The sequence below is a fragment of the Cynara cardunculus genome, assembly GCF_001531365.2.
Source record: "Cynara cardunculus var. scolymus isolate 2C chromosome LG 15, CcrdV1, whole genome shotgun sequence".
Taxonomy (NCBI): Eukaryota; Viridiplantae; Streptophyta; class Magnoliopsida; order Asterales; family Asteraceae; genus Cynara; species Cynara cardunculus.
In genome coordinates this window covers 8,690,750-8,702,498 of record NC_037542.1, presented here as the reverse complement: position 1 = coordinate 8,702,498, position 11,749 = coordinate 8,690,750, and the positions used below count along the sequence as shown (strand labels likewise).

At 34.8% G+C, this 11,749-nt stretch overlaps 2 protein-coding genes and 2 non-coding genes across 5 annotated transcripts; 3 read left to right on the top strand and 1 right to left on the bottom strand.

Moving 5' to 3' along the window:
- The first annotated feature begins 1,509 nt into the window (after positions 1–1,509).
- On the top strand, positions 1,510–5,790 carry LOC112527928. 2 transcript variants are annotated; one of them, XM_025138788.1, is made up of 10 exons: positions 1,510–1,885; positions 2,682–2,768; positions 2,844–2,921; positions 3,036–3,230; positions 3,580–3,715; positions 3,803–3,968; positions 4,540–4,668; positions 4,760–4,954; positions 5,408–5,530; positions 5,613–5,790. In XM_025138788.1, exons 1-10 carry the CDS (start codon positions 1,714–1,716, stop codon positions 5,718–5,720), a joined length of 1,389 nt encoding a protein of 462 aa, XP_024994556.1. In that variant the 5' UTR covers positions 1,510–1,713; the 3' UTR covers positions 5,721–5,790. The 2 variants fall into 2 exon arrangements, with proteins under 2 accessions (XP_024994556.1, XP_024994555.1); XM_025138787.1 differs by having other exon boundaries at positions 2,844–3,230.
- A 2,014-nt stretch (positions 5,791–7,804) lies between these two features.
- Positions 7,805–8,869, bottom strand: LOC112528254 (wall-associated receptor kinase 3). The gene is made up of 2 exons (XM_025139243.1): positions 7,994–8,869; positions 7,805–7,901 (listed from the first exon to the last, which is right to left on the bottom strand). The coding sequence occupies exons 1-2, from the start codon at positions 8,859–8,861 to the stop codon at positions 7,849–7,851; spliced, it is 921 nt and encodes a 306-aa protein (XP_024995011.1). The 5' UTR covers positions 8,862–8,869; the 3' UTR covers positions 7,805–7,848.
- Positions 8,870–11,215: 2,346 nt separating this feature from the next.
- TRNAG-GCC lies at positions 11,216–11,286 on the top strand. Its single transcript has one exon. It is a non-coding gene; the product is annotated as a tRNA-Gly (tRNA).
- A 69-nt stretch (positions 11,287–11,355) lies between these two features.
- On the top strand, positions 11,356–11,427 carry TRNAQ-UUG. The gene has a single exon. It is a non-coding gene; the product is annotated as a tRNA-Gln (tRNA).
- Positions 11,428–11,749: the final 322 nt, after the last annotated feature.

Sequence of the window (11,749 nt, the reverse complement as noted above, 5' to 3'; positions counted from 1 at the left end):
GGATAAGATTTCATAGTGCCATTTCTAGTTACATGGAGCTTATGAGATATCTTTAAATTTCAGCATATTGTAGGCACAGTTTGTAGTTTATTTTCAAGTAAGTAACTGTTAAGTATTTATCTTTTTCTATTATATTATTTACTGTAATTATTAACTAAGCACCCCTTTTTGGTGTGATGTGAGTTGATCATAAGATTAATATGCAACATGTGGGTGTTGATATTGTTGCTAACTTTTGGGCTTGGTTACTCAAGTTGAAGCTTTAATTTAATGCGGACAAACTAATTAATTGGTAGTGTAATATTAGGTAGATCTAGAGATAGGTAGACTCTGAAATATGACTTGAGTGATGCAAGAAGATTTGAGAAAGTCTTTTATAATCACGTAGAGATACATTTTTTGCAAGATTTTGTAACTAATGTTCAAACGTCAGTCGAGAGTGGTTTCACATAGAGATATGAGCATTCTGTTCATACTGGTATAACTAAGATTTTGTGAAATCTATTTAATTCCGTCGACAAGCCTTTAGTTGGTAAAAATGTTGATTTTGTGTGGAGATTGTGACCACTCTCTATGAAAGTTCACTTCCGAGAGAAAGGAACTTATAGATGTTTTTGTGACCAATCTATTTAACCATCTTGTTACTATTGATCTGTTACGTGACATGTTCACCCATAACCTTTTTTAATTGCTTGTTTAGATTTCATTATTAAAAGTATAAAACTCGCTCAAATGTATTTTCTTCTTCTTTAATTGAAATCATTATATTATCAACCTACTATTTGAAATTCCGAACTCCAATCTCTGTGGATACGATCTCGGTATTTTTACCACTTTATTACTTGAAAACGATCACAGTGTCCGATGTAAACTTATACCACCACTGTGGTAATATTGTGACCACTTTGTGAACCTATACGCTTTCCTGGTATCACTTAACAATAGGTATACAAACTTAAAGAGAGCTTCTTGGTGCATGTTTACAAGGCCATGTCACCGTTAAAGTATGAAAAACAGTTTTTTTTTTCTTTTTAAAACACTGCTCTGCAAGTTGCAGCTCAGGTACTTGCAAATGTAATGACTTCTTGAAGAGTATGGGGGAGAATTGAGTAATAGATGAATTGAACCGAATAAGATGACTATTTTGATCAACTTCCCAAACTAGATACGTTGGATTTAAGAAAATAGATATTATTTAATTATATAAAGTTTAATATAAAAATATTATTTTTTATTTTAAAAGATAATAAAATAAAATTAAAAAATTCGAAGAAAACGTGAGGGGAACAGTTTTTGTACAACACAGAGAGCAGACACACGTTTACATTTCCCAGGAAATTAATTTCACTAGTCCACGTGGCGAGTCCTATTGTACATGATGTGGGTCCTACCTAGAATTTTGGGGTTCGGAAAACAATACGTAGATGCCCCTTTCTTCAATCCGTCACTCACCATCATCATCAAGCCCTTTCATTTGACTTTCGCTATCTTTCTTCTTGCTATTGCTATGCGTCTCTCTCTCAATTCATGCTCATCTCATCAAATCATATATACAACTTTGTATGTATAGTGTATGTATCTAGAGAGAGAGAAACGAGAACTGGAACGGTTGTTTATCGTTGATCACACGTTTCTTCTACGTTTTGTTTCGATTGAAAATGTTGTGATTCATCGTGTTGATTTGAAATATACACAGAGAGAGAAGTGAGAGAGATGGGAGCTTGCTTGTCGACGCCGGAGAGTTGTGTCGGAGGTAGAATAAGATCGTCGAAGAGGAAATTTAGGAAGCGAAAGAAAGACTTGAAGCGACGTGTTTCCACTCGTCTTTCCGATCAACCAAAGTCCCTTCCCTCAGATCGGTCCTTGGTTAATCCTACTTTCCGCGGTTCTCTCTCTATCCTTATATAGAAATTGCAGACGGCACTTGTATTAATTGAGAGTTTTGATCTATAACTGTTACAAGTTATATATGTTTCTGTTGCATTTTGACTGATTACTTGACTGATTTGTGTGTTAGCTATGGACTAATGATTGTGTGTTCATAACTATGGAAAAGATTTCGATAAGTAGAAACATTTGTTTAAATTTAAAATTTGAGCTAATGTGGTAGAATTTCCCTGTTTTCACTGGGGTGCGTTTTAGTTTTCTATCCTTTTTTGGCACAATTATTCGGTGGTGGTGTTCTTGAATATTCAGTTTTTTACTAATTTTGGAGGTATTCTATCCACTTCTAGAAAGGGATACATTTTTATATTCATCGTCATACCTAGGGCTTTTGACGCGGGCATTGTTGCAAATATAACACCTTCAAGATCTTATGAAGTTTCATGTAGTTAGCAAGAATTTCAGGAAAAGTTTATGATCCTTATAAATGTTGAAGTTGATATATGATATCCAAAGCCAAATCATAGCTATTGCCTGAAGAAGGAGAAGCTAGATGGTTTCTGAAATAAGCTTGAACCAAGGAACATGAGTTCATATCTGAGGTCATTTGTTGACATCTTTATCTATCATTCTCCATTGGAATGAACATTTTAGGCTACTTAAACGAGTCAGGCCTTAAAAATTTGAGTTCTTTTGTAAGACTTGCTCTGTTTTCATTGTTGTAACTTCCCAATTTTTATTCAGTTGTTGTAAATGTATTGGCTTCCTTATAGTAAGCGCACTCTTTTTTGTATTAGGAGGGAGCATTGATGAGTTCTTTTATGATTCTGCTGCTGTTCTTGAATCAGACTGCAGTGAAGAAGATTTCCATAGTGTTCTTGATGGTACCGACCTTTATATTCAATTTTCCAGTTAAAATTATAACTTATCTTTAACTTACAAATCCAAATATATGCAAGATGTGGTGTCCCTAAATGGCTCAGAAGGCGCCTCCAGGGCAAGCATTGCTTCTCTCAGGGATGTCAATCACGGAGATGGTGAGAGTCGTAGAAGTTCAGTGCATCCAGAAGAAATGAATCCACGATCCAGATCTGATGGACCTAATAATGATTTCCAGCCCGTATACATTGATGAAATATCTTCTTCTGTAGATGATAATGCTGGAAGAGAGAATGATTTATTGGACTGTGGAGTAATTCCCGGTAACTGTCTGCCTTGCCTTGCTGCAACAGTTCCATCTGTTGAGAAGAGAAGATCCTTAAGCTCTAGCCCACCAAGTGCAAGGAAAAAGGCTGTTCATAAACTCTCCTTTAAATGGAGAGATGGACATCCTAATGCCAATATCTGTGAGTTCTTCTTACTACTCCGAAATTTTTGTGATTTGGCTAGGCTACTTAAGGGAAACATACACAAAAGCATTGAAATGTGCTTCGTGAACTAGTAACTTGTAAGCTCAATTTTTTTTCCAAAGACCCATGAACCGCACCAGGAGAATTTTTGCTGCCTGCCTATTGAAACACCCATGGTAAGGGGAATACGCAAGAGTAGGATTTGAAATGGATACCTTTAGGTTATTCTGTGTAAGGTCCATCCGATTCGGCAAACTCAGTGGGCATAAACTAGCATATCACTTTTATTATCCTATGATGAGGTGATGTAGTGAACAAAAATTTGACACAATTCCTGATCTCCTAGTTTCTTCAAAGATGCATCTACAACGACCGATAGCTGGTTCTCAAGTACCCTTCTGTCCAGTAGAGAAGACAGTGCTTGATTCATGGTCACATGTTGAACCGAAGACTTTCAGAGTACGAGGAGTGAATTATTTGAGGTAACTGAATTATATGGGCTTTAAATAAACATGTAGTTAGTCTGTCCTTGTAGTTATTTAGTTACCCATTTTATTGAATGTTTGCAGGGATAAAAAGAAAGAACATGCACCTAATTATGCAGCATATTACCCATTCGGTGTTGATGTGTTCTTATCTCAAAGGAAAATTGATCACATTGCTCGGTTTGTTGAGCTCCCTGTTGTTGGTTCTTCTTCCACAGAACTTCCGTCTATTCTCGTTGTAAATGTACAGGTACTTCCTATCATTCAGAGCTTTTTTTTGCTATTACTGTTTACGGTCTCATTTTTGGTTGTTCATCATAAAAATGACATTGTTTTTGGGTGGCCATCTATCTTTTTCCCTAGTAGACTCGGTGAGGGATCTTTCATTATTAGAAGCAAACACATTAAGGGTGAGTTTGGTACATGGGACAGAACGAGAAAAAACAAGATAAGAACTTGTCTATGTTTGGCATGAGTTAGATTGGGACACGACGAGACTTGAATGAAATAGGAAAAGATTGTTAAATTAATAAACTACCCATGTCAAATTAAAACCTTAAAAACTATGCAGAATTCTTTCGCCTACCTTACTCCCACCTGTCCAGTGTCTAGTATCGTCCGTGTATCAGACGTATATTACATGCACCAGAGCTGGATATTGAAACTCTAATCATTTGTTCTTGTACCTGGAGTTCGATCTTTTTCTAAATGATCTTTAATCATTCGTTTGTGTATCTTTTCTAGATGAAATGCTGCTACTTTTGATCTCATGGCAGTTCCTTATTGCTTGCATTGACATTCTTTATGTGGTGGTTCTACAGGTTCCGTTGTACCCTGCTGCCTTTTTCCAAGGAGAAATTGATGGCGAAGGAATGAATGTAGTTTTGTACTTTAAACTTTCTGATAGTTACTCGAAGGAACTTTCATCCCAGTTTCAAGATAACATGAGAGTAAGACAATGCATTATCCCATTATTTCTTGCCATAATACATTATCCCATTATTTCTTATCATCAACTTATTCATGATTGTTTTGGAACAGAGGATTCTTGATGATGAAATAGAAAAGGTTAAAGGTTTTCCTGTCGATACACTTGTACCATTTCGTGAAAGGCTGAAAATATTGGGTCGGGTTGTAAATGTAGAGGACCTTCAGTTAAGTGCACCAGAGAGGAAGCTTATGCATGCTTACAATGAAAAACCTGTTCTTTCACGTCCTCAACATGAATTCTACCAAGTGAGTTTCTGCTCTTCATTTTCCCTTCCCTATTGAAACATAATGGCTGTTTTGATGCCATTACCCTTCCATATTGTTGGGTGCAAATGTTGGTTATACCATTGCCCTTTGAAGGACCGGATGGAACTAGACTAGACAAGGTTGGACGGATGAGAGAATTGTATAATGTTTTAGGGTTTTACTCTGATATGAATAGCTTAGTAATTTACCAATATTGTCTAGTCTCTCTAATTTGGTTGAACAAAAAATGCATTTTTGTTCTACTAACCCAAAATCCCATCCAGTCCGTTCTAGTAAATGTAGGACAACATGTCCAGTCCATTCCCTTGTACCAAACACACTCTTATATGGATATGGATGAATGTACTCATAAGATACATAACATATATATATTATATTGTTTTATTGTGTTTGTGTATTTTGAATTTAGTATTGGTGGAGTGGTTTTTGCAGGGAGAGAATTACTTTGAGATTGATTTGGATATGCATAGATTTAGTTACATCTCCAGGAAAGGATTTGAAGCATTCCAAGATAGACTAAAAAACTGCATCTTGGATGTGGGGCTGACAATACAGGCAAGTCTTGTTTCATTTTAAAAACTTGATTAAACTTCTGTTGTTTCCTTTCTAAAAGTAATTCGTTTTTACATTGAATCAGGGAAACAAAGTGGAGGAATTGCCAGAGCAAATCTTATGTTGTGTAAGGTTGAATGGTATTGATCGCATGAGATACCAAATGTTGGGGTTAAATCAAGAGCCACTATGATAACTTCCCCAATAAATAGTACTAGTGTAAGCAATATTTTATGAGAATTGTTTTCTGAACATTTCTTTCACCCTCTTCTCTTCTCTTATCTTTTCATATGCTTCTTTTGCTATTTCTTGTAGCATAGAAAATTAGATTTATTATAAGCTCAAAGTTATGCGCTATCCATAACTTTGACCATAGGTTTTAAGTTCATTTCAAGGTTATGGGGTCAGCCTGTTGCATTGGGCTTTACAGTTCTCGATCTTTGAAAAACTAGAATATCAAAAATCAGGTAAAGTTTCGAACATGTAACAAAGAGTCTAAATTAAAAACCAAATCAATATGCTACTTTGCAATTGGATTTTGGGACAGACCTGAAAAGTTTTCAAGCTGTGACACCATTTGACTTGTAAGAAAGAAATATAAAAATATTTATCCCAAAATCATCAATGCTGTGTTGGTTGGTTCATTGGTCCTCCCGTGTTCAAGTCTTTTTTATTGTATTCCCCCCAGAAACATAATAAATCTGAAATTAAAAGCTAAAATCTAAGAAAATGACACTAAACATGATTCAAACTCGGGTGTGGGTGGAAGAAAAGCCTTGCAAACCAATTTTACCAATGAAAACTTATGTTCTTTATTGTAGTTTCAAAATATATATAGTGACACACAACAAATTGATACCATGACGTTTTTCACGACCTTATATTTTTCACATTACGATGAAGGAATAGAACGATGACACGTGGCACTAAAAAGCCCTTGGTCCGTCCCTCCATGGATACTCAGAACAATATACCACTAAACATGGTTGATACTCAAAACAATGCACTAGTAAACTCAAGATTGAGTATTTTGAAGCCATGTCCATGCATTGCATTCAAATCCATTTTCTTTTTATCTTTTTTGAATTTTTAAAAACCAGAAACCTGATATTAAATATGTAAAAGAATTATAAAATTTGTTATAATCACTTGAAAAGATGAATAACAACATTTGTGGATGCACAAATTACTTTCAAGACTTTTAAAACCATACATGTTTAATACTTGTTGATAACAGATGCATCGGTAGCTCGGCCACATAAATTTTACGTTCTTGGTTGGTCAATAACATAACCTACGATCTTTAGAGTCATTTAAGATTCGTGTAGTTGTTAATTTCAGAGCCTGTAAAATTAATCAATATGCATGTCACAAGCTGACTTTGACATCATTGTTATTCCAAAAAAAAACACATGACCTCGGAAGACAAGAGATTGAATAAGCGACAACACAGAGGGGGAATCTGAAAGCGTGGAGATCAAAAAAACCATCACAAAAGGCAATATACGGTGATCCATCACAAAAAAAGCAATTAAATGGAATAAATTAAGCAGAGCCACAAGCTTGTGAATCAAATCAATCTAAACCATTAGTGGTAGAAACTAAAACGTTATGAAAATGCAAAATCTAGAGGCTGTTTTGGAATAAAAAACTGTAAGGACCAAATTCAAGACAATCTTGAAACCGTAGGTACCAAATCTGTAATTTACTCTAGTTCTTATTTGGTTTGGTTTATAAAGGTATTTTATTAAGGGGGTGTTCGGGATTGTTTATAAAAATAATTTATTGACTTATTCCGGTATGTCACAGGTAATAAACACTTATGAATGTTTGGATAAACAACTTATACCGGTATCATACCGGCAATAAGAAGTTTTTGCATAAATTAAACCATTCCAACTTACAATAAGTTGATAAAGACTTTTGTAGAAAAGTATAAGTTGTTTCAAATAAGCAATCCCAAACATCCTCTAAGAATATCATTCTATTCCAGTTTTGGAACAATTTATTTTCATTTAGCATCGTTAAATATATTCGTCTTTATCTTTTTCGTCAGTTTGACACCATAACGACATGGTATTTTAAAACAAATTGTTAAATTTGATATCTATATGTAATTAATAAAATGTATTTTTATCATTAAAAATATTTTTCTCCAAGTCGCACTAAACCGCAGTATTATGCAAAAATTACAAAAACCCGTCACTAAAATACAAATCACTTAATTAAATCATTTAATTTCCAATATAAAAACGACTTTAGATGATGAATTCTCTTAAAATGACAAGAAAACACACGACTTATATCAGAATCTTTGAAATCTACGCCATCCTCCATATCAGTATCCATGCCAGTGCATAGATCCAGAACGCCCCTGCAAATAAATCGTACCCTATTAAACACATATATCGTCAAGAAAGTACATCACAAAAAAGAAAATCATTTGCGACGCTTGTAGCCATTTACCGTTGCTAAATGGAAGGAATCTCCGAGAACCGTTCCACGTTGCTTCAAACGAACAATCTGACGTAGCATTGATTCCACTGTGACAGTTACATATTAACGAATTATAAGGTCCGTTATACCCACAGACGCCATTGGTTTTCTCACAGTTAGCACAGAGTTCTGGATATTCGTTGTTGAAATTGAACTTATACTTTATCGCGATGCCATATTTCCAACTGTCGGGATTGTCCGCGTGTCCACTAAAACCGTATAAACCTGAATACGAATCACATTTCAGCTTCTGCAAGTCCATCTCGAAGGATGGACCAAGATCCACCGGAGTATAGACGCAACACGTGGAGACCGGGATATCGAGCCGACTAACCGCTTGACAAGAATTCAAGAGCCCACAAACTCGGCTCCCGCTCTCGGAATCACAAACCGGAGAAAGCGAATCGTTACGACCATCGGATTTGAATACTGGCGACGTGGAGGCGTCACAATTGATCAGGGAAAAAACAGTGTCGTCATGAAAGCTAAATGGCGCGTCCCAATCTAGACTGAAGCCTTTGCTTGGTTGAGTGCAGGCGCAAGTCGACATCGTGGGATCAGTAATAAAGATGATTTGGTTTGAGTAGTCGATGGCGGTGATCGGATAGCATCCAGTGTGTGTGATGAAGGTCAGATGTTGATTATTGCAAGTTACTCGGGTTTGGAACCGTGGGTCGCCGCATCCCGGGCCGGTGCCGAACGGGTATTTCACTGGTATTGCGCCGCACGAGCTTTTGCATGCTTGAGAGGTGGTTCGAGGGGAGAAGAGAAGAATGATGAGGGAAACAAAGGCGAGGTTGGTTGTCGATGAAGGCCGAATATTGGTGTTGAGTGGCATTTTAGCACGCGGAATTCGCCCGAATCACCAAAGAATTTTGTCGATCGGGACCGGGGAGGGGAGACTTGGGTTAATAAGGAGTTATATATATATATAAAGAGAGTGTCAAATAATAACTTGTATGTTATACATTAGAAACTATATATTAGTCTTTTGCACATTGATTTTGTAGCTTATGATGCTTTCTTAGGTGCAGAATTTGATGCTGTACTTTTACATGCTCTTTATTAATAATTTGATATATAATTTAATTAAAATTAAAATTAAAATAAAAAATTGTGTAAAAGTATTATGATGTAATAAAGATTGTTTCTTGCGGCACCAATTTAAGTCATTGGAGGTTTGTCTGACTGTTAACTTCAGATTCTGTAAAATTAACAGATTTATGTGTAAACTGATCTGAATACCAATTGTTATCTAAAAAAAGTTGTATATTGAAAGTTGTACATTATGCATTGTTGGTTATAAATGTTAAAAGATTAATATGCCGAAGAATATGATTCTCCAACATTTTGCTCTTTCCATTGCCATAGATAAGATAGATGAACTTAGAGAATATGATCCACTATGTGGACTTCAATCACAGGGAATATTTGCCCTACATCATTTTCTATTTTTTATTCTTATTTTTATATTAAATAATAAATAAAACAATGGCTGATAAAATAAAAAAAATAATTTGGTATTTTCGTTCGACTTTGTAATATTGTGGGTTATAGGACTTGCATGAAATGTTGTTGATTCGTTGTATATTTCTTTATTCGTTCTTTTTTTTGTATTTGAAAAAAAAAATTGATGTAATAATATCTAAGATGAGATTAATATCATATTAAAAGTTATTACCAATGTATTATAAAGAATTCAAGTGACTCATAAATCTAATTTATTACCATAGGTGAATAAGTTATCAAAACTCAACTTAAATTCATAACTGTCATCAGGCTTTCACATATGCTGATCAAAAATTCAGTATCCTTTAAAAATTCGAGAATCCAACCCCATTAAATCTGAAGGAGCCAAGATCGGGGGTTGTCAGAGCTTATATTATAAGCCCATTTTTTAGTTGTATCTTTATTTTTCGTCGTGTAAATGACGTAGAACCTCTTAATAAATTTTGATTTATTCTTAAACCGAATAAACCTTTTTCTTTTTATTCAAAGTTTAGTGAAAGATTAGAATACCCAATTAGATAAAAAAGACTTCTTTTAGTTACATTGATGATGAGGTTTTCAAGATTATGGGGTCCATAATTGGGGTTATTGTTGTGATTTTGTAATGAGAGGCATATAATGTATGAGGTTTGAAGAAAGACCACCAACTCCACCTCTCAAAATAAGCAAAAGAAAGACACATTTGGGGTCTTGGGGTTTCCACTTTATTCCACTTCACAATCATTATAGCCAAAAAAAGATTCCACAAACTTCAACATTCATCTTTTTTTACCAACAATCATCAAAACATTTGGTTAGTTTTATGAATGCCCATATCATATCACTACTCTTGTATAATGCTTTGCTCATGTTTTTTTTGGGTAAATTTGTCGATGTCTGTGCCAGCTTGCAAGCATCTCGACTGATCCTATAAAGTGTGGATAAAAGGACCCCCAGTGACCTTGGAAGGACTCGAACTGGCGATCTCCTGGGAGGAGTCTCATAGATCCGTGCCTTATTGCTAGTTGAGCTAATCCTTAATGCTGGTTTTGTTTGACAACCATAAACTAACTTATTTTTTTGAAGTAATTGAAAAGGTTCCATTTAGCAAGTCATAAACTAGGTTATAAACTGAGTTTTTGAAAAATTAATTCAAATAGCTTATGGAGGGTTTTTCCGTTCCCTTTTATCCAATTATACCCTTATAATTTTATTTTACGTTGTTTTACATTGTTTTCTAGTTTATCAGTTAGTTTTTATCGAACGTGATTTATCAGTTAACAAATAATTTATTAATAAACAAATAGCTTATCACAAGTTTACCAAACATACCATTTAACTTCATTCGGTGGGCAACAAATGAAATCATTGTCCCTGTATTGGGTTTCAACCATTCAATTCATGCTACAAACAAATGAGATACGAACCTAATGACTAGAATTAATATGGGGCAGATTACGATCGGTTGGCTGAAAAATAAATCCAACCTCATTGAGCTATCTTTTCTTTCATGATGAAAATAAGATCATCAAAGAACACATAACAAATAAACAAAACAAATGATACGTCATTAAAACAAGTAATTTTAACATATAGATTTCTATACAAACAATAATACGAAAATCTGTACAATGTTCATTAAGATGTTTTACTTCTTAATAATTAAGACATATATAGCTGTAATAAGCGTCTTAAAGCCAATAGGCACCAGTGGTCTAGTGGTAGAATAGTACCCTGCCACGGTACAGACCCGGGTTCGATTCCCGGCTGGTGCAAGCTTATTTTTGACTTTAAACCGGGTTCTTTACTTTAAGTAAGTGTAATAGTGTGAAACAGGCGCGTAGGGTTCTATGGTGTAGTGGTTAGCACTCTGGACTTTGAATCCAGCGACCTGGGTTCGACTCCCGGTAGGACCTCGTTTTTGTTATCTTAATTATAACTATTACTTTTTTTTTTATATTAACATCATATTAACTTGTATATCTATTTAGATATTTTGTCATTAATTAATTAACTTTAAACCATTAGATCATTAGCTTATCAAGTTGATCAATGAACATAAATTGGTCTTACAGGTCTCACGAAAAACCATTGGTCTCACGTGAACTCAACCCTATATATATATATATATATATATATATATATATATATATATAGAGGAGTGATCATATGAAAACCGCCCTCATTTGTGTAAACCGTGCAAACCACCTTCATCTGTCGATTTCATTGTTTAATCTT